The sequence below is a fragment of the Phocoena phocoena genome, chromosome 21 (assembly GCF_963924675.1).
Source record: "Phocoena phocoena chromosome 21, mPhoPho1.1, whole genome shotgun sequence".
Classification (NCBI taxonomy): Eukaryota; Metazoa; Chordata; class Mammalia; order Artiodactyla; family Phocoenidae; genus Phocoena; species Phocoena phocoena.
The window spans coordinates 18,761,029-18,783,045 of record NC_089239.1 but is presented as its reverse complement, the minus strand read 5'-3'; the positions used below and the strand labels follow the sequence as shown (position 1 = coordinate 18,783,045).

General features: G+C 36.6%; 2 protein-coding genes across 4 annotated transcripts in view; one reads left to right on the top strand and one right to left on the bottom strand.

Annotated features, from left to right (window-relative positions):
- Positions 1–3,833, bottom strand: part of VPS37A (VPS37A subunit of ESCRT-I) — a 36,099-nt gene extending 32,266 nt beyond the window's left edge. For both annotated transcript variants that reach the window (XM_065899933.1, XM_065899934.1), the window contains exon 1: positions 3,709–3,833. In XM_065899933.1, coding sequence (XP_065756005.1) covers positions 3,709–3,833 — 125 coding nt within the window. The remainder of the gene's footprint in view (positions 1–3,708) is intronic.
- Positions 3,834–4,176: 343 nt separating this feature from the next.
- On the top strand, positions 4,177–20,377 carry CNOT7 (CCR4-NOT transcription complex subunit 7). 2 transcript variants are annotated; one of them, XM_065899795.1, is made up of 7 exons: positions 4,177–4,385; positions 5,988–6,198; positions 8,036–8,229; positions 11,609–11,770; positions 14,509–14,653; positions 16,991–17,101; positions 18,734–20,377. In XM_065899795.1, exons 2-7 carry the CDS (start codon positions 6,082–6,084, stop codon positions 18,860–18,862), a joined length of 858 nt encoding a protein of 285 aa, XP_065755867.1. In that variant the 5' UTR covers positions 4,177–4,385; positions 5,988–6,081; the 3' UTR covers positions 18,863–20,377. The 2 variants fall into 2 exon arrangements, with proteins under 2 accessions (XP_065755867.1, XP_065755868.1); XM_065899796.1 differs by lacking the exon at positions 5,988–6,198 and having other exon boundaries at positions 4,215–4,385; positions 18,734–19,460.
- The last annotated feature ends 1,640 nt before the right edge of the window (positions 20,378–22,017 follow it).

The window sequence follows — 22,017 nt, the reverse complement described above, 5'->3', positions numbered from 1 at the left end:
AAAGAGTACTATTTGTATAACTTTGAATTTATATAGTTAATTACAGATAACAATTACCATTTACAAACACAGCTCCAGGCTGTTCCTTCAGAGCTAAGGAAATAAAATAATAAATAAGCTAATTAACTGTAGATACTGTGAGAGAGGAAAAACCAGGATAGTAAGGATGGTAAAGTAACTGTTGAGCTACCATCAGATTTTAGTATTTTCTGATTGCAGGGTCAATGCAGGGAGATACTTAACAGCTTCAGTTCGAAGAATCTTTAAATACTGGAATTAGTGAGCATCACTTGGGGCAGTTTCAACTGCAAGTATTAATAATTGAAAAACCAGGCCGGAAGTGTCTTAAACAGTGAGGGGTTATTTGTATGTATAATACAAATGTATATGTATCGTATAATCTTAAACAGCAAGAAGTCCGGAGGAAGGAAGTTTCCAGATCTGGTTAATTCAGCATCATAATATTATCACAGACTTTCCATCTTTCTACTCTACCACATTCAATAGTCAGTCTGCTTCCTTCATGATCCAAGCAGTTCTAGATGTCCCATGTAACACAACGATATCCAAAATACAAAGCATTTCCTCTTAGACACTACTATTACTAAGAAAATGTTTTGAGCAGCTCCCCGGCAGACCTCTTCTCCAACCCACCACTCCACTGACTAAGATGAGGTCAAGTGTCTTGCTTCCACAATAACTAGCAATGGGAATGAGACCATCATCATTGGCGTAAACAATCATTATTTACTATTTACCTAAGCAGGTTGAAAGAGCACAGCCTCCATTAAATAATTGGTCCCACAGACCAGGAACCCATATAAAAATAATGTTCTTCCAAGAAATCAGAAGAAATGGATTTAGATGGGAAATCAACAGTGTCTCTTAGAGTAAGCTTCTTTAGGAAGTAAAAGAAACAACAGAATTAGTTCTACTCCTGCCTGTAAAGTCAGGAATTTTAGTGGTAAATTGAATACTGTGATGACTGTTATTTAGAAGATGGAATAAAATTCTTGAGCCTAGTAATCTACATAACTTTGTTTCCATTTTCATAGCAGACAAATATGTTATTATATTTTGGGTAAACACTTTTTTGGTCATCATTATGACAGTGTCCCATTTGCCCTGCCTTACCAATAAGACTTAGATGAGGAAAAAATACACATAAAATTCAGCTAACCTTTAGGAGAGGCCTGAGGAAGATAAGGAGGTAGGAATTTCTTAAGGTAACTGAAAAGAAGCTTACATTAATTAGAGAAAGGGAATTAAAGAGACTCTTCCCTGAAGTGGGATTTTTTTTTAATTATAAGGAATTGGAAGGTAGATGTGAGAATGGGGGTGGGAAAGGTTATTGAGGAGACGAAAAGAAGTCAGACGCTTTCATGGCCAAGAAAGAGCTACTGACCCTATATTTGGAGAAGGGATAGAGTATTAAACGTGAGGCAGGTGGGCAGCATGCAAGATATTAATACTCGTAACTGAGGAAGTTTTCTATTATTCATTAAAATACTGTTCGAAACATTCTTTGAACTTTTAAAAAGTGCACCTTCAGAGTAACCAATCGCAGTGTCTTTTTATACAAAAATCTTTAAGCATAAGTTGTAGTATTGAATTTGGTTACTCAAGCAACATATTTTCAGATACTGCACACATACATCATTTTTACCAGCTAGTTTTAAAATGTATGTCATGAGTTAAAAGGGAAGACTTAACAAGAATAGGTAGAAGACATTTTTTCTGGGATCGTACCATTCTTTGAAAAACGGAAGTACATGACCTCCTTAACTGTCACCAGAATTATCCAAGTATAGTTTATAAAATATTTCAATAAAAACTTCAAATATTTTTATAAAAGAACTTAAAAGAATCAAGTACTTAAAGTTAGCTGTTCATAAAACATTACAAATATGTAGATAATATCACATGTCTGATTATGTCCATAATTTCTGGCTCAAAAAATAACAAAATAGATCCCTTCTGCATTTGACTCAGAGTATTTACCGATCCTCTTAAGCCAATTGCAGAACTCCTTAGATTAGCAATTCCTGCCTTAGAATCTCACCTTATTTGAAGGCCAAAAAAATATACAATAAATTTCACATCAATCGCTTTCCTTATTTACCAGCTTTAGCAGCAAGGGACTTTGGAATATTTGAAAAATTCAACTCCAACCTCAAAGAATAAAAATTTGCCAGCAGTGAGAATATCTAACAGAATATACTAAAGGATTAAAAGCAATTAATTCCAAAAGTATGGTTCTAAAAAGTATTTTGGCAATAGTAGTACTAGCATAGTATACGGTCTTCCAGATGCCTTCTAAGGAGACAAACTTTCATTGTTTGTTAAAAAGGAGTCACCTTGTTTCATAAGCATATTTTGTAAGAGTAGCTCTTACAGGTTAGTAGAGAATACTATTTGGAGTAAGACTGACTTGTAAGAACTCTATGAACTTAATTTTCCAAAAAGAAAGCCACCATTAAATCAAATACCATGCCATTCTTTCCTGTTTAATACCACAAATTCTCACCTTTCTAAAGTTCTCAACAAGCAGAACAATTGAGACAAAGAACCAAGAAACACCTGAAGTTCAATCAGTAATAGGCCTCATTTTAGCCAAACTCATTTTGCAGTGATTTTTTTCTTTTAACACTATATCTAATTTAAAACTATTCTACACTATAACTTGCTTGGGAAAAAATCCTTAGTGTAACAGATAAAATGGCTCCTAGAAGTTCCTTCCACAGGAATTAATCAATTTTAATACCTCTGAATATATATATTTCAAATGTATGAAAAGTCTATTAAGATGTTGACATCTTTACATTAAAATACGTGCTGACACTCAAGTAAATATATTTGCATAATTCATATAATATAAAGAGGCAGTTCTAATTTTTAAAAACCACTAGAGGTCACAGATTTTTGCAATATAAAGGGCTGCAGCAAACCAGTTTACAATAAAAACAGTTGAATTAATTTGAATTGCAAAATATTTCTAATCTGACCACGCTAGAAATGAACAACTCATACAACGCCAACAGAACAATCAAGATGACTCTAAGGCAATTCCCGAGTGTGGGAACAAGAATAACGAAGTGAGAAGTGAACAGAGACTGATAGTTGCCAGCTGGGGGGAGGTGGTTAGAACGGGGTAAATCTTCTATTAGAGACTTCAGAGGATTGAGTATGTCACTCCCAGAGAAGAACTCACTGGTGAAAACTGTCTTCCCTTCTCTTTAATGTTGAAACAGTTTTGGGTTTTTTTTCAAAAATGGTCCACTATTTGTGAAACTTGGAGATCACTCTTCACGATTCTTTTTACCCAAGTACAGAATTTTAACAATTCTGCCAACGCAGCAAACAGGTGGGCAAAGGGAAAGATCAGTGTGGAAGCCGGGCAAAGCAAGGTATACTGGAGACAGACTATGAGACAGATTACAGTCAGCAGCGCTGTGTCAGGAGGGATGAGCAAATCGGAATTAGAGGAGCTGAGCAGTGGTGGGGCGGGACGGAGGGAAGGAGGGCCCGGAAGAAAATCCTGAACGTGGGTCAGGGATAGGAGAGCAAGCGTGAGAGGCAGGACGAAGGGAGGTAGGTCAAAAGGCGGCAGCTGGCGGGAGTCGGCCTGAGGAGCTGCGAGTGTAGTTAGGACCAGCCCGCCCTCCCGCCCTACTTTTTCTTCCTGTCGGAGAGGCGGCGACCAGTCACCTGGAGTGTGAGTTCCGGAGGGACTCGATCAGCCGCTGCTTCTGCTGTTGGAGGCTGGTGAGACCACCGGGGGACCCAGCCGCGGAGGAGGAGGCGCTCTTGGTCAGGGGAAAGAGCCAGCTCATCCTCCACGGGTCCCCGGGCCCGAGGCCCTAGAAGGCTCTGGCCTGCTTCTCCCAGCTGCTCAGCCCGGCGGTTCCCCAGCGACAGAGGAGGAGCGGGCAGGGACGTCCCAGCCCAAGTGCTGGGGAGCCGCGTCTTCTCTAAGCAAACCCGGCCGGGGGTCCTCGGGGTCAGGGGGGAATGCTCTGTCTGCGGACAGCTGGAGACAGGGAACTCGCCGCCCGGGACCGGCAGTCCTCCCTTCACTGCCCTGACGCCCCAACCAGCCAGTCAGGACGCCTGACCGCGCAGCTCTCCACCACCCCAGCTTCCGTCACCTGCGTGCCCCGCCCTCTCTGCGTGTCGCGTCATCATCTGGCGCCCCCGCCCGGACGTGCGAGAAGCGACGGCGTAGCGCGGTGCGGCGGAGCTCCGGCTCCCCTTTCCCCCTTGCCGGGCGAGAGGTGTCTATGGGGCACCCGCCGCCGCCGCCGTCGTTGCCGCCACCCCCGCCGCCGCTGGGTGCTGTCTCTATGGCGAGGAGGAGGAGGAGAAGTGCGAGCTCAGCGACACAAGTAGATCTTGCCACAGACTTGCGGGGGGAGGGGCGGGTTGGAGAAGTAGAAAGGGGGCGGGAATGACGAACCTAAGCGGGTGCGCGATGGCGCCAGCTGGAGTGCAGCTGGCTAACGAAAGGGCTGGGCGGCGGGTGGAGGGGGAGGGTAACTGGGACTGGGGGGTATGTCAACGGGGTGGCGCAGAGTGATGACGCGAAGGCTTTGTACCTGGTGCTTCAATGCTGTGGGGCGGAAATTGGGAGTGGAGGGCGGTGGCCTAGATCCTTAGCTTCTCGTATTCCTTCACGCAGCGGTGCTTGGGAGTCCATCCGGCTCCGGTCAATGGTTATCAGTACCTTCGCTCTGGCTTTCTGCCAGGGAAGAGAGTTATCTGTGACTTGAGTGTGTCTGTACTGTCTTGGCGTTTCGTTGGGAACCCGCTGTTCGGAGATGTGTGTCTGTACTGTCCTCGCGTTTCGTTGGGAACCAGCTGTTCGGAGATGCTACCTCCAGTAAAGAGAGGGCCTCTGATGCCTCTTCGGCGCTTCTGGAACTGTAGTAGAGAGAGGTGGAGGAAAGCAATGTTCAACTACAGGGTCTTTCCACTGTGTGTGTTTGTGTTTAGTGAAGAGGGTTATAAAGGAAGGGGCCCTGGATCTTTCCTGTGTGTGTGTGTGTGTGTGTGTGTGTGTGTGTGTGTGTGTGTGTGTTTAGCGAAGAGGGTTATAAAGGAAGGAGCCCCTGGATCTTTGGTTTCTGTTCTTAGAGCACTCGAGGTTACATTTGTGACTGCAGAGTTTAGAAGGGGAGGTCATAATTCCCTTTTTTACATTTTCTGTTATGATTTTTTTCAAAGTTGTGTGAAAAATGAAAGCGCATCTGGAATTTCCCTGCTCAAGAATCAATGTTGGTCTGTACTGCTCTCATTATATACCATGAAACCTGTGTTTAGGGACCAGAAACGTGACATGTGTGTTTGGTAACCAGGGAAAATGCTCTGGTTTTTAGGAAATTAGAAAGAAAAAATTAGAAATGCAGACCCTCTGTTGCTTTCTTTCTTTCTCCCATGCACAGTTACAGACATGGAAACAGTTTCTGTGGCTGTTACTTATTGCAAAAAGAACTTTTTTTTTTAATTGGTTTACTTTTGGTCCCTCCAATCTGACTTGAATAAATTCCAGTAGATTTTGTAGTTAAATCAGACTTTGAATGTTCAGTTAATGAGGAATAAAAGCAAATACTATCTTTGCCCTAGTAACATCTGATCTGATCTTTTCACATGTATATCAGCATGTCACTTTTCCTTTTTTTTCTGGAAAGGGATGTCTATAAAGTTTTATTCAGAGAGTGAGTTGAATTTATAGCAATTTTTAAGTAATGAAAAAATTTTAAAAATGATTAGTATGTACACAAAAAACACTGTTTTTACATAACATATTAGAACCAGGAAACCTGTGTTGTAGTCCTTTTTCTCCTACTGATTAGCTGTGTGACTTAAGTCACTTTCTAAACTTTGATTTTCTTATAAAGCAAGGACTGAATAGATAATCTCTTAGGTTTCTGTCAACTCAATTATTCTGTGATTCAGATTCCTCATATAGTTGGTTCTTATTTTGACAGGTACATAAATAAAGGATAAAGTATTTTACGAAACAAATCTTCAATCAAGTATAACATTTTGATGCTTGGCAGCTAGACTCCTTGTGCCCTCACTATGCCAGCAGCGACTGTAGATCATAGCCAAAGAATTTGTGAAGTTTGGGCTTGCAACCTGGATGAAGAGATGAAGAAAATTCGTCAAGTTATCCGAAAATATAATTACGTTGCTATGGTATGCCTATGAGCAAAATCCTTAAAATGCTTTTTATGAAAGAGGAAAGGGGATTTTAAACATCTTGAATTCAGCCCTTCTGGCTGATTTTTTTTAGTGATTAATTTAATTATAAAAAGAATTTTGTCAATGACTAAAGACCACCAAGAACACAGCTGTAATATGACAAGTTGGGTTTCTTACTCATTGCACTGAGGGAAAATGCATTCTTAGAACCATGGGGCATTTGAGTAAGAGAGTGTTAGAAGGGACTTTTAGGATTTGTGCTTGTGGCAGGTGGTTTTAGGAAAGGAGTAAGGAAGCAGGGCTTTGCTCTGAACTGGATGCTGTTAGTAAGCTCAGGTAATTCCATGATAGGGTATCTTATTGAGTCTCAACTAGAATGAGAGAAGACTGGAGTGAGGCTAAAGCCATAAAGAAGCAACAGTCACTCAGCCAAGATAGAAAGATGTTTGGTCATTTTTGTGGTTTGGACAAATGTCTGTGTTTTTGCGTATGTTCAGTCATGATTACAGACTGGCCTTGTCTGATGTTATAGTGTGAAACTGTTTATATTCAGCAGAAGAATGCTAGGACCTAGCTGTGAATGCCAGGTCTGCTCCTAGCAACATTAAGGCCTAATATTAATACCAGATGGAACTCCTAAATGTCTTTCTCAAACAAAAAAATTCACACTTCCCAGTGAAGCACTGTTGATCTGCAGTTTTTTGTTTGTTTTTTAATTACCAGTGGAGTTCCGTGGACACACTGTACTGTTAAGCATTTCTACTTTTGCATGTACTGTTCAATCTGCCTAGCTTGTCTACTCAGTTAATTATTTTACTTCTTTACTATTGTGTTTTGGCTTCTCTACTGTTTTCTAGATTATTAGCTTCGAGAAGTAAGAGATTAGTGTCTTAATCATCCTTTCTTCCCCGACACCTAGCATAACACATAGCGTCCAATAAAGTGGTTGTTGAGTTGGACTGAATTTAGAAAAGTTTTAATTTCTTTACTGCTTCATATGAGTTGGTATTTAGGTTTTGTTCTTAGTTTCCTAATTTGAATTTTAATACTAAACTGATATATTATTAGTATATTTAATACAAATAAATTAATACTCTTTTTTGGGAGGGGCAGGTTGATTGGTTAAAATATGAATATTTGAGTGTACCTAGATAATGTCCTATTTAATAGATGTACTTACAATTAGAATGAAATTATTATTTTTTTCTAGTAGGAATTTATAGTGATCATTTCCTTCTCAGATGATAAGGAATGACAACATTAGAGATGTGTTCAACATTCTACAGGAATGAGTGGTGGCATGCAGTTTTTAAGGATGTGCTTTCTCTGGACTGTAGAGAGAGTACTGTTTTAGCCCAAGAAATTAGGAGGGTTTTGGTATTTAGATAAACCTTACCTCAGAAAAGCAATCGGAAAGTATGGTGCATCTCCCATTCTTTTTAAACAGTTCTTCATTGGTTTTAACATTAGAATACTGTGAGCATAGTTTTACACACCGGTTGAGAAACATGAATTTGTGACTTTTTCCCCCTTCCTTGGGAATAGAGTACTCAGTTGCATTATTATGTGTATCTAATACATAGTAGTTTTTTACTAATATGATATTTAAAGTAAGAAGAAGTTGTTAAGTGTGCAGAGTTTTCTTTTATGGTTCTAAAAAGTAATGCTCTTCCTAGTTAAAAGGTACTTTGCAATTGAACGTGAATTGTGTAGAATATAACCTATAACAGGATTCTTTGACTTGTACCCCAAATTAATTATTTATTCTAGGAATATGTGGATTGTGGTTTCGACCATTTAGTAAATAATGAACCTTAAAACTATTTTACAGGACACCGAGTTTCCAGGTGTGGTTGCAAGACCCATTGGAGAATTCAGGAGCAATGCTGACTATCAGTACCAACTATTGCGGTGTAATGTGGACTTGTTGAAGATAATTCAGCTAGGACTGACATTTATGAATGAGCAAGGAGAATACCCTCCAGGAACTTCAACTTGGCAGTTTAATTTTAAATTTAATTTGACGTAAGTGGGAAATAAATTTAACCCAAACTTCTTTTTTTAGTTTAATTTTAGGAATTAATTTCCCTCAAGTATGACAAATGAAATTATAACTGAATTTGGTGTCATTATCCTGGAAATATTTAAAACCTAAAATTTCAAAAGTTTACGTTTCTTTTTATCATGGGACAAAAAAATTAGGCTAAAGAAGACTTAAATGCAAATACTTTGAGTTTTAGAGATGTTATTTGAAAAGTATGACTGCCACTATTTTGAAATTTGGAAAACTGGGTATTGAAAATACTTCTTGATTGAAAAAATTATCTTACAACATTAATTTTGTTTTCAAACTTTGAGTGCAATTTGAAATATATATGTTTTTGTTGTAATAGTTATCCTTGTGAAGAGATTTTTATTACGGTCATACTCCAGTGTATGAGTAGATTACACATCACAGGTGGTAAGACAGTTCTTGGAAACTTGGGTGCATTTTCCTTTTAAATCAATATTATATAATGTTTATATTCTCAGGTCAGTCCACAAAACCTTTTGTAAGTTATATATGGGAGAAGTAATAGTATCTTTGAGCCTGGTGTTTCTTTTAGAAACAATTCAAAATCTGAATTCTAACTCAAGCCCTGGGTCAAAACCCAGTTTCTTTACTCACAATACTTCTATATCATTGGTACGAGTAGTCTTGATAGCTTAGGGAAGTTTCCAGTGTTTTGGGGTAAGGGCAGATTGTTTACAAACTGACTGTGAGATGGGGAAATGTTTAATACATTTTGAGTATATTACTATACTGCACTATCCTTCTATTTGACAGCCTCTGATTGTTTCATATGATCTAACATCCGATTTGAAAAATTGTAAAAGAAGCTGTAGGACAATTAATGGTAGTGCCACGTAAGAACCTCCATTCTCTGTAATGTGATACTTAGCATATAAGATCTAAAGAAAAGCAGGGCTGATGAATTCAGAGGGTAGTGTTGTCAATGATGCAATAGTATGGCTTCTAATTGCATTATGTTTAGCCTGACTCTTTGTTTTTACTCTGTTGAATTTAATAATATATGCTCCAGAACTTGGTAGAGGGTGAAAGGTACTCATCTCTATTAAAACTGATAATAACCATTTATATGTACTTTAGTTCCAAAAATTCCCTTTTATCCTTTTCCCAAAAGATAACCCTTTTTAAAATCAGTTCTTTACCATTTCATTTGTTCCATGTTACCTTTTTTCCAAGCTGATCATTAGAACATTGGTCTTTACTAAGATACTGCTGTGATCGTATTACGTGAGTAGGTGACCATTAAGTGTCTCAGTTTTGGTAAAGTTGACATTTTTCTTTTCTAGAAACATCCTTGTTCTAATAATAACTGCTTTATTATTACAATCTCTGAAAGACGTTTTTTTCTTATACAGAGAGGGCTACTGTAGTTTTGCCACCATTCATACTAATGTTAATATCTTAATAGATGTTTAAGGATACAGTGAAAAATATTATTTAAGTAGAAAGGGTCAGTTGGAAGGTAAAACCAGTTCTACCTAATGTGGAGAAAGAGCACCATGAATCTTGGATATTTTGAAGAAAGATGAAAATTGACTTTTTTATTGAGTGCCTAGAATGAATGTGTCAGCAGCTGTGCTAGGCCCCAGGGACACAGTGTTGGGGAAAGTTGGTCATAGTCATTATAACTTAGTGTTTCTATAACTCTTCTGTCAGCTTTCTATTGCCAAAGTCCAATGTTTGGGAATTTGCTCTAAACTGAATTTGGAGTTGATATGTACATGAAAATTAAAATATAATTTGATACTTGATCATAAAACACCAGAGGTACTCATCCAGGTCTCTCTCCTGGAGGCTGTGATTCATTAGGTCCAGGTGTGGGACTTGGGAATCCATATTGTTGCTAAGTTCTCTGAGCGATTGTTATCATTGGTCAGGTTTGGGAAATACTGACTTGAATAGTGCAGTACTCCTTGGTGATATAACATTGAACAAAACAGACAAAAATCATTGCCCTCTTCAAGCTTAAATTCTGATTGAGAGAGAGATAATAAACTACAATAAAAGTAAAGTGAACATATGGCCCAGAATAATGTGTGCCTGGAGAAAGAATCTGGTATGCCTTTGGTTGGTTATAATTGCTAAAGCATGTCTCTTAGCATTGGGGCATGATGAGTGAGATTCTACTTGTTTAAGGTACATATTTTAGTATAATAAGGACAGTAATATCTGTTGTGTAATGAAAAAACTTGGATTTATTCAGATACCCTTCTGTAACAAGGGTTTTCCAGGGAAATTTTCCAGGGAATTTTGACTTACAGTGATCATTGTGGTTCCTCTGTTTTTAAATATTTCAGTTGCTAGTTTTGTTATTTTTCAAAGACATTTAATAGTAAATTGATTTCCAGAGAGTAGCCCATAAGGATACTTTTTGGCCTAAGTGTAATGTTCCTTTTGGTTTTGTTTTATTAAAGCTTTTATAGAATTTTTTTTTGCTAAGTGGTAAAAACCAGTATTCTCACAATTTTAAAAGTAAATAAAAGGAAACAACCAGTGGGCAATGCATGAAATACTTTTCATTTATTCTCAGGAACATACTTTCATTTTGATCACTTTTTTGATTTAATATAATGTTTTGGATACCTGTGTGTTTGTGCTTAGAAATTAGAGATGGCTTTCTTTTTGGCTTAAGTAAAATCTTGAAAGATTGGTTTATATTTAGATTTCCTGGCTTGATTTTTGGGAGGTAATCTTCTAGGAGTAAGGTTGTTAGAAGAAGAAATTAATGCTATTCTAGCAGAGCCCTTCATTTTAAACAGTTTACTGCTTATTAGAGCTATTTGAAAGGCTCATCATTAGTGAGAGGAGGCATCTCCTTTTTCTTTAAAATGGAATGTGGTTTAACTCAGCCACAGCAGATGTTTTCTACTCATTCTCTTTCCTGCTGAGAGCCCGGGAGATACACACAGGCCTTCACCCCTGGGGGCTGCAGCTCCATTTGGCAGCATTAAAAGGGCTGCTGAGACTGAAAGCCCCCATAAGAACACGTCTCTTACTTTGTGGTGGTAGCCACTGGTTAGAAGAAGACCCTTTGTTTCAAATCCAGTTAAATTTACTTAACTTGTGAAAGGCTAATGAAATTGATAGTAAAGATGAAAATCTCACCATTGGACTGTTGTGAATGATTATTTACTACATGAACATTTTTCTAAAATACTAAATGACCTTTGTACTTAAGTTGTGTTTTCATTCCATATATGTGAAGCATTGGAATAAATGGACCCAAGCCCATTCTCTCTCTTGATATTTCTGGCGCTGTAGTTGTAGATATAAGTGGGAGAAAAACAGTTTGAAATATGGCACTTTTGAATGTTTTTCTTTTTCTTCTGCCAGGGAGGACATGTATGCCCAAGACTCTATAGAGCTACTAACAACATCTGGTATCCAGTTTAAAAAACATGAGGAGGAAGGAATTGAGACCCAGTACTTTGCAGAACTTCTTATGACATCAGGAGTAGTCCTCTGTGAAGGGGTCAAATGGTTATCATTTCATAGGTAAAAAGATTACATTGAAAATGGCATTTGTGTTATCATTTCCTGGCTGCTTCACACTTCACTTGGGTCACTGTGTCAGCAATTTCAGGCTTAGTTACAAAAAATTGGCTGCCATGTAGCAGTCTCCTAACTCTTGACAGGCTAATGTTGGTTTGCTTAAAGATGAATTTAATGATATGGGATCCATTTTGGACTAAGAGACAGTATTGCATGTGGAAAGAGCACAGGCTGGAAAAATAGACCTTGGTTTGAATCCAGCAGTGCCATTTGGAATCTTTGTTACCTAGGGTTATTTAACATTTCTAAGCCTTAGAATGAAAACATTTATTCCTTTTTCAAAAAAGTTATTTATTATCTACCATATGCCAAGCACTGTGGTAAGATTCTAGGCATTAAGCTACGAACAAAATAGAGTAAAATCATTTCATGGAGTTTACATTCTGGTGGGAGTAGGCAGACAATTTTTTAAAATGATGAGATGTATATTGTGGTTTGTTAGATGGTGATTAAGTGCTATGGAAAAAAAATGGCAAAGAGAAAGCTAGGGGTGGGTCTCTGTGGTGGATTTTAATGTTTTTTTTCTAATAGAGTGTCAGGAAGAAATCACTTAGAAGAATTACCTTACAGAATTGTTTTAATGGTCGATAATAACATATTTAAAGCATCTAGTAAAGTGCTTTACACACAGTAAATTCTCAATAAGTGGTAGTTTTAAATTCTTATCATAAAATAAAATCAGATTGTTGAAGAGAATTTCTGGAAAGGAAATTAATTCCATTTTGTAAATATAGACTTTTAGGTAAGAGAAAGAATTTTCCTATCTAAGTAAACTAAATTAAATTGGCAGCCCAGGGACTAATAGTGACCTTGGGAATTTTATTTGGCCTGTTATCTTTTTAAAAAGCACTGCATTTTGCATATATTAATGTTCTTATACTTGGTCCACTTCACACATTAAAAAAAAATAAGAGTTTCTGCGTGCTTTAGAATTTCCAGCGCTGGCCTGTGTAATGAATGAGAATAGTGAAGGACTGTTCATACTGTCAGCTTCAATGCAGTACTAAGCAGTAATTTTTGAGTTGGAGTATTGAGCATACCAATTCCCACCTATCATTTTTTTTCTCTGTTCTCCATTTGAGCCTATACCTCAGGAGATGAGGCTTAAGTCTCTGGTAATTTCAGGAACGTTTTTTGAGTTCTTTTTTTTTTACTTTCCTGGTCATGAAGATACAAAAAAACTGGAAAGCATAGTCCTGTTTTTTTTATTACTATGTATGACAGGTTCTTTCTTTCAAAAAATACCCTGAGCAAATACCCTATGCTAGGTACTAGGATAAGATGAACAAAAACAGAAAGGGGTCATGTCTTCTTAGAGTTTAGAGTCTGGATTAGACTCTGATATATTTGAGTATTTGTCAAGATATGTTAAGATTTTATTCTACTAAATGTCATTAAATATTTTCTTCATATTCTAATCTATTTCTAGTAGATAAAGACTAGTTGAAGAAATTTATAAATCCTAAACTCTAATATGATCTTCCTTTTACTAGTATTGATGCTAAGCAAACATACTGACATATTTTAGGCAGACAGCAAAGTTAGTTACTTCCTTGTTAGCTACCAGAAATTTAAAGGTTTCTGCTGTTTATTCCTTGATATTCCTTAATGGTCTTCAATGTAAAAACATTTTTTTCTCTTTTTAAAGTAAGAAGTAAAATTCTAAACATTGAATAGAAATTTTATTTGTAATCTCCCCTGAAAGATATGTTAAATAGCATCTCTCATCAAATATTTGAGTCCCAACTATGTGCCATAAGGAAAAAAAATTAAGATGTGACACCTACCCTTTAAACGTGGAGAAAACAATACATGTGCTTTAAAGGGAAGTACAAGAAAACAGCTTGTCTGAGAAATCTGTGGGAGCTGAGCTCTTGAGGGAAGGCATCCTTTGGGAGGTCCTTAAAGGAAAGGTAGACAGGGAAAAGAAGGGGTGTGATTGTGGCACGGGAGTGTAGAGAGGTATTGATATAAAGCTGTGGAAAAGCCAAACAGTAGGGAGAGGAGGTGTTGATTTGAGAGTGTGGGAGTTGGTTTTTTATTTTCTAGATACTAGTTCTCAGCCTTTACTACCTTCGCTTCAAGGTTCAACATTATTACCATTAGTATCTCTTGGGGATTGAGATAGGAACAAAATTTTGAGGGAAGAGAGTAGTATTAATAAAATCACTTAAGGGAAGTGAAGATACTTTGTTAGGGAATTACCCTTTGGGTTTTTGAAGTGTATGACCTTGTTATGTAAATGATGCGAAGATATGCATTATTTTTGCCTTCTGAATGCCAGTTTTCCTGCGTCATTTGACATTTTTGCCAAGTTTCCTTTCATCTTTATTTTTTGAGCTATCTGCTATGGACAGTTTGATACTCTATTTAGAGAGTTCTCTATTCAAGGATTAGCAAAATAGTAGTTTAGTGACTACACGCTTAGGAGGGTAGTAGAGATCTCTGTATATTGGTATCCCTGAATGATGAAATGACACTGTCTGTAAAAGATGGCATTTTTTCCCCATTATAACTGTAAACATATTTATTTTCTCTTTTATTCTGTGTACTTTTTTCTGGTTCATTTTTTTTTTCCGCCTACAGTGTGACTCACTTAAAAGTTGTATCAGAAAAAAATTTATCTTTTCATTTCTGTGGTATTTATGGCCCCTCTTCTTTATTCTTTCACCCTTTTGTAGTGGTTATGACTTTGGCTACTTAATCAAAATCCTGACCAATTCTAACTTGCCTGAAGAAGAACTTGACTTTTTTGAGATCCTTCGATTGTTTTTTCCTGTCATTTATGATGTGAAGTACCTCATGAAGAGCTGCAAAAATCTCAAAGTAAGGCTTCGAATGTCTTTATCTGTAATCAGCACAGTATTCAGAATGGGTGACTGACTGACAAGGTGCTGGGTTGGGATGTTGATTTAAACCCTATTTTTAAGTTTTATGTTAAATGCGGTTACATTATCTGATTTTTTGATTCCTTTTTTGCATAAATAGTTTATAGGAAATCCTTTTTCAGAGCTCCAGTATAGATTGGCAGAATAAATTTTCAACAAGATTTAAACAGAAGATCAGATTTTTGTCATTGCTTGCCAGATTGAACATAAACTAGCACAGAATCTGAGCCTCTCAGGCACAGAAGTCCAAGTTCTCACTCTCTTGCAACACGCACATAGTCTTTCCATGCAAGATAAAGTCTGAAGTGGCCAGCAATGTGCAGATATAGTCAGTTGTGTAGCAAAAAGTGTTTCCCCTTCAGCTTACCTTCATGAGAGATTATTTTCTTGGGTCTAGTCATAGGGTCATGTTACTAGGAGTAAATTACATAGCTAAAAGGGTTTTTTTTCCCCTCCCCTGGCCCATAGATGTCAGCTTGTTAGTAGTGCTAGTGATTGGGTAGGTCCTGTCTAGACAGCAGCTTACATTCTGACACTGCTTACCATGTGTGTAAATGACTTGTTACTTCTGAACATTAATTCTTTCAAAAAGAAAAGAAAGTGTCTTTATGAAGGAAAAGTGCTCCTTTAGTCTTAGAATGAATTCACTACGGGGGTACAGACTCCTAAGGAATACAGTGGTTTTGTTTTTTCTGGTGTGTTTGTGTTTAAGCTGTAATTCAGGAAAAACATTGATGTAAAGTGGTTGCTTCATAGAACTTACATCAAGGGTAATCAAGTTTTCTCCTCACCAGCTTTTTAGAAGTGCAAGGAAGGTTATACTTTTAGGAGATGGTAAAAACTTTAAATAAGAGTTTTACTTTCATGCAAAAAGAAATAATTTAGGAATTGAATAAGGAAACTTTGCTTTTGACAGATGAACTGAAAATCATGAGAGTGGTCTTTTGTCCAAAGTTTGCTTGCCTCATTACAGGATATAGCATATAACCAGGGAAATTTTTAAGAAATATTACTTCACGTTTGTAGCACCAAAGAACAGCAGAATTCTGTGCAATTTGAAGAGACTACTGTGACTCAAGTGAACTTACAGTAGGTTATCCTCATTACTCTAGAAAGGGTACCCCCTGAAAGTATTGTGTGCTGAGAATCCAAGGTGTAAATGTTTTAATCTGGCTGTGGAAATGCTTTTTAAAATTGACATGTCTGTACAATGACAGTTTTGGGGAACAGAGAACCGAATTATTGTTCATTATGTGTATGTTGTTGAAAAATTTCTAAGCATATTAGATATTCTGAATATGCCCCGAGTTACCGGCAGTGTTAAAACTTAGGTTAATGACAAAGGTACTTTTTGACCTATAGTCAGTGGTACTGAATAGCTCTATTCTGTTGCTCTCCTAAGCAGCTGCTAATGATACCTAATCCTTGTGCTATTTTTAGCTCTGAAGCAGCTGCTGTGCAAAGCACTGTTTCAAGCTGTGTTGTAGAGAAGGGCTAGTTTGGTGGTAGAGGCCTTAACAATTCAGAGAAATTTGTGTGTGTCGTTGGTCCTGATGTTTCTTTACTTTCTCTCCTCCCATTTTCCTCCTCTTTATTCTCCTTCCCTCACTCCCTCTCTCCTTCTTTTCTTGTATTCTTTCTCTTCCTTTCTTTCAATCACATTATCTTTTTTTTTTAAATCCTAGCACTATTTACATAGGAGGGTGTTTAGCAGACCCTTCTAAGGAGTTGTATTCTTACAACAACATAACCTTTTTAAACTAACAAAACCATAGTTAAGCACTTAGTGCGTTCTTATGGATTTAATCATAACAGCTTTGTTTTGTGCAAATTATTTAGGTGAAACTATTTAGAGATAGATTGGTGTGAAGCTTAAGAAAATTTGAAGTAACTGCCTACAGTCAGTTTTATAATTGATGGATGATAGCTGGACTGTGGATGTACTTGGTAAATGTTACCCTGTGTACCTGTTACCTTATATATGATCTGCTTCCCCCATATCTTTAGGGAAGTTATTTGCCTGCCACATGCCTTAAAGAGTATGATGAAGATAAATTTTCCCAATTAGGATCTCATTTATTAAATTATAAACATCTCCCCCATTCAACAAATACATCAGTAATTCACATTCTCTGTTTTTTTGCTGATCTTCATAAGGTCCGTCTTTACATACTGAAGTTCATTTCTATTTTGGTCATTGTCTAAGTTATGTAATTTGTGAATTCGAGTGTTGCAATGTTCCTTTCTTTTGACAAGCCATTTTTCTTTCTTGTAGGGTGGTTTACAGGAAGTTGCTGAACAGTTAGAGCTGGAACGGATAGGACCACAGCATCAGGCAGGATCTGACTCATTGCTCACAGGAATGGCCTTTTTCAAAATGAGAGAAGTATGGAGACATCAGTGCATTTTTCTCAGTTGGTTGTTAGGTTGAGAACATTAAAATCTAATGGCAAAAGTTTTGGGGCAATAAGTACATATTAAGTGAAGTATATAATTATAGGTACCATGTAAGTCATACTCACTACACTTGAATGAAAGTAATCAAAAGTCATCATAAGTCATCTTGAAATGTAGTTCAGAAGGCAATGAAAAAAATAAGTTCTTTGTAGAATAGAAAATTTAAACTACCTTAGAAGTCATGTAGGTCCAACCATATTATTTTTTAGGTGAGGAAGCTGAGGCCAGATGCAGGTAGCCTTTATCCAAGGTCATACACATTACTAATGGGAGAACTCCAGAGGACTTTCTGTTGACCACATCAGTGTTGCTTCTGTCAAGTCAAGGAATCCACATGTTAAGTTTTCCCTGGCACTGGCTTCTCTTAGGTATTAAAACTGCTGCTGAAAATACTATTTGCTCTTGCCATTCTTCAGTTCTTTGAGGATTTACAGAGTAGAGCTCATGCTTTTTAGTAGATTCTTACAAAGAGGTTTTGAATTCTAAAGGGGTTAAATCTGAAATAGTTAAATCAAAAACCATGCTGGGCAGACACTCTTTAAGTGGCAAAAGACAGAGATAAGTTCTTCAAATATAAAGTTAGGTATGGAAGAATGAAATTTAATGAACCCAAGTCTACTCTTAGGTTAAGTGACAGGTATACTTCATTGTAGCTAAATGCAGAGAAAAGAAAGCCAGTTGTGGAAAAACAAAACAGAATGGACTTTTTTGCTTACAAAAGAGTTTTCCTTCTTGCAAAATATTCACTGTAGAATTCTTTTGAGTATATCCTCTTAGACATTAAAGAAATGACTGAGACTACTTCTGGGGATTTAAAACTTTTTGTAGAAATGTATTAATAATACACACAATAGAAAGCACATAGCTATTTTGCCAAGTGGTATTGATTCAGAAGTGATTTGGACTGTTCATGACAAGTAAATATTTTGTTTTGTACTTCTTCCCAGTGCTTCATTAGAGAATTAAGACAACCTTTTGAGTTCTCAGTTTTGCATTTAAAAATGCCTTTATGATTCAATTAATGGTGGATTCTCTGCTACTAATTCGTTATCTTTATTTTTCTTGGCTTTATTAAGGATAATAACCTAATCTGAATGTTCAGGGTTTGCTGTCCAGCCATGTTTGGGGTTTGATTGTTTTTAGCCAACTTAGCCTTGCACACAGACTCAAGGCTACTTATAAACCTAAACTTCCCCTCCCCTGCCCATTACTGGCTGTTTTTATTCATTCTCATGATTAAGTATTATTAAATTAATGGAATAAAAATGCCTGCCATTTTTCCGTTACAAATTCTCAAAAATGGTCTGAGTGTTAATAGGAAAGGCGTTGTGTTTATACATTTTTTGGGTAGTCTTTTTCTTTGGTTTCTTTTGAGCTCTGTACTTCTTGAGAAAGTCAGTCTTACACGTTTAATTTAAATGTGTGGCTTCAGAGGAGCACCATAGAAAAGAGCTGTCATTATAGTTAATGAACAGTCAGTACTTACATTGCTGAAATATAAATTACCAGTGGTACCTTTTGGTTAAAATTATCTTTTTTTTCTTCCAAAATTCCTTTTTAGATGTTCTTTGAAGATCATATTGATGATGCCAAATATTGTGGTCATTTGTATGGCCTTGGTTCTGGTTCATCCTATGTACAGAATGGCACAGGGAATGCATATGAAGAGGAAGCCAACAAGCAGTCATGACATGAAATAGTTCTTTTATTTTTATTTTATTTGAGCTACGCACATGCTTGTATATAGGTTTTATCTCTGGTTGAATCCCTTGAACAATAGACATTACTGTTTTTTCTCTCATAGCTCATTTTATTTTCTGCCTTTCAGTACTAAGTATGACCATTCCTATCTCAGATCTTAATAAATAGAAAAGCATTCAGGTTAAATCTGGCCTTAATATACTTGTTAGTAGGCGTGTGTGACAGAGTGGGGAAAGCTATTCAGTACATCATATTGAATACTTTGATCAACATTACTTACTTGAGCTTGGGTTTTTTCCCTTTCCTAAATTAACTAGCACTGACTGTAATTTATTTCCCTGTTTCATGTCTCCCTTCCATTCTGCAGGAGTTTTAGCTATTTGAGATTGTGGACCATCAATTTTGCACTTTAGAGAGTGATTCTGACTCAAATCCTCTGTTTTATCAGCAGTTTTGGCTTTTCTTGCTCTTAGCTGGAAAAATGACCATCTGCCAACTTTATACAGTATTTACTTGCTTTTGACCCACAGAATATAGAACATGCATTGTGCAAATGGTTGATTCAGCAAGACTACAAAAAAAAAAAAGACAAAAAAAACTACTGAGGAGCTTAGTAACTGCTGTTTCTGTACGTAGTACTTAATCTCCCAAGCACATCTCGTGTCTGTCGGTTTCTAATTGGCATGTGTAGGCTGCTCTGTGACGGAAGAACTTTTCAAACCAGCTTTACACCCTTCAGGAAAAATCCTTTGTGATTGGATGTTTAGTGTCTGCCCGGAAACTGGTATCCAAGATGTTGAAGCTGCGGTTATTTTATGATAGCACACTTCCCTTGATCTGCTTCTTTTTATTCTATCGCTATTTACCCTTATTTTTAATTTTAAAAAATTTTATAGCCATACCTAATGATGCTCTTGATTTGTTGATTACACAAATCAATTTCATTAAAATCCAAAGATTGCAAGTCTTTAGGTATATTTTGTACCAGATTAAATTAGAAGACAAAAAATTTGTGCTTTCATAGTTGCTACAAATATAAATAATGGAGAGATTTGGTGCAAAACAACAAAATACAAAAAATATAAATTTATTAGCTATATACAGTGTAGCTAATAAAATTACCTGAGGAGTGTAATGCTTGTTTATTTTTTTGTGTATATCTTTGCAATCTATTTTATATATATTGACAAAAGAGACTGTGAAATATTTAGCCATGCAGAATATGTGACCAGATCAGAGCATGTGTAGGAAGACACTTTGGTAATCATTAACTCTGCCCTGAAATGATGGACTACAAGTTATGATGTGTGTTATCTGCACTTCAATCAGTAGTATTAGCAAATCTCCAAATGTTAGCCACATTGGTTTGTTTCCCTTGTCCATTCTTTATTCATGATACTTCAATGCTGTAACTGGGTGGTCCTTTTTAAACAAAACATTTGTGAAACAGAGGGATTGTTTTTAAAGCTTTTGTAAATAAAGGCTTCAGAAATGTTTTCTTATATATGTTGATGACTAGTAATTTTGTTTCAGAAATATTTGGGGGCTGTTGTGGGTTTTTTTTTTTAATTTGGGCAACTGAACATAACTCAGTAACTTCATTAACTAGATGATTTTTAATCTCTTAATTGAAAAAATCAACCTGAGCCTTCTACATTTCAACAGTGTTGGCTTATTTTTTAATGCATACTTCAACTAGATGTTAAGACTGGACTTCTGTCTCCCCATTTATTCTGAAAGATGTACAAAGTAAATGCATTTGGTATAACTTACTGTGGCTTCTTTTAAAGTCAAACACAAATTAGCTATCTAATTGGTTTCTTTTTCTTTTGATCTTTTATAAAGATTGCCTTTTAAATAGCCATGTAGTTGCTGAATTTCAGTTTGTAGTTGCTGAATTTCAGAGTTTGTATCAATTTTTTGGTTTTGGTTTCTGTCTCCAAGAACTAATATATTTTATAACTTCTAAAAGAGGAACATTATAACCTTTACTAAACCTAGCTTTTGGATAAAAGATATTCGATCATTTTTTCATGTTCCTAAGCCATTAATTCTGGACTTAACCATATTCTGTTAAGTCTACTACAGCAAGAATCAGCAAACTATGGCCTACTGATCAAAACCAGCCTGCTGCCTGTATTTTGTATGGCCAGTTACATGAGAATGGATTTTACAGTTTTTAAATGGTTGGGGGGAAAAAAAGAGCATTTCCTGACATGTGAAAATTATGAAATTCAACATTTAGTGTCCATAAATAAAGTTTTATTGGATTGCAGCCACATCATTTATGTACTGTCTATGGCTATCTTTGCACTACAGTGGGAATTGAGTAGCTGCTACAGAAACTGCCTATGGCATTCTCATCATTTCATGACCTGACAGCAGCTGTGCCATGTATTTCTCTGAACCACCACATTTTATTATTTGTTTATATTACCAATTCATACCCACTATGTCAAAACAAGAAAAGTGCACTTTGGTGTGCTTTTTAAGGCACATTGGAGTGTGAATTATATTATCAAATTTTAATAAACTGTGACACTGTAACTGTCCTAAAAAAAAATACAACGTATGTTGATATAACCAGACTAAGCCCTCATCACAATATTCCCAACTCATGGGAAAGCAACAGGAGAATTAGCAATTTTAAAATGGAGTATCTCATCACAGCATAATTTCTTCATAAAAATAAAAAATGAAAATAAGCCTGCAGCCAAAGTATGTTTACAAGTGGCCCATTTGTTAGCCAAGCAAAGCTGTTTACTGATGGTGAGTTATGTATCATGTCTGAATGCAGTAGCCCAAAGAATGTATCCAGAGAAAACTTAAGCTTTGTGTACAGCTTTCTGATGAGAACAGTTGCTTGAAGAGTGGGGCACATCAGCAGTTAATTATGGAACAAGACAAATGATTGAGTGTTTTTCTTTGGCTCTTAATGAGTCAGATGTTATCAGTACTGCCAGCTGTTCTTTACTTTTGAGAAACCAGTGCTGAGTTTGAGTAAAGAAGAAACAACTACAGGTGAGAATATTTTCAAAGAAGTTGAGAAACCACTAAGTACAACCTGAAGTGGAATCTACAAGGATGTGATGTAACTGATGGTGGTAAAAGTATGCATGGAGCAGGAAAAAGTTTAATTGATCA

Excerpts from the sequence above, each read along its gene's own strand:
- CNOT7 (XM_065899795.1), top strand. The coding sequence starts at position 6,082 with ATGCCAGCAGCGACTGTAGATCATAGCCAAAGAATTTGTGAAGTTTGG. Across the intron at positions 6,199-8,035 it reads AATATAATTACGTTGCTATG|GACACCGAGTTTCCAGGTGT; the intron begins GTATGCCTATGA and ends ACTATTTTACAG. Across the intron at positions 11,771-14,508 it reads AAATGGTTATCATTTCATAG|TGGTTATGACTTTGGCTACT; the intron begins GTAAAAAGATTA and ends ACCCTTTTGTAG.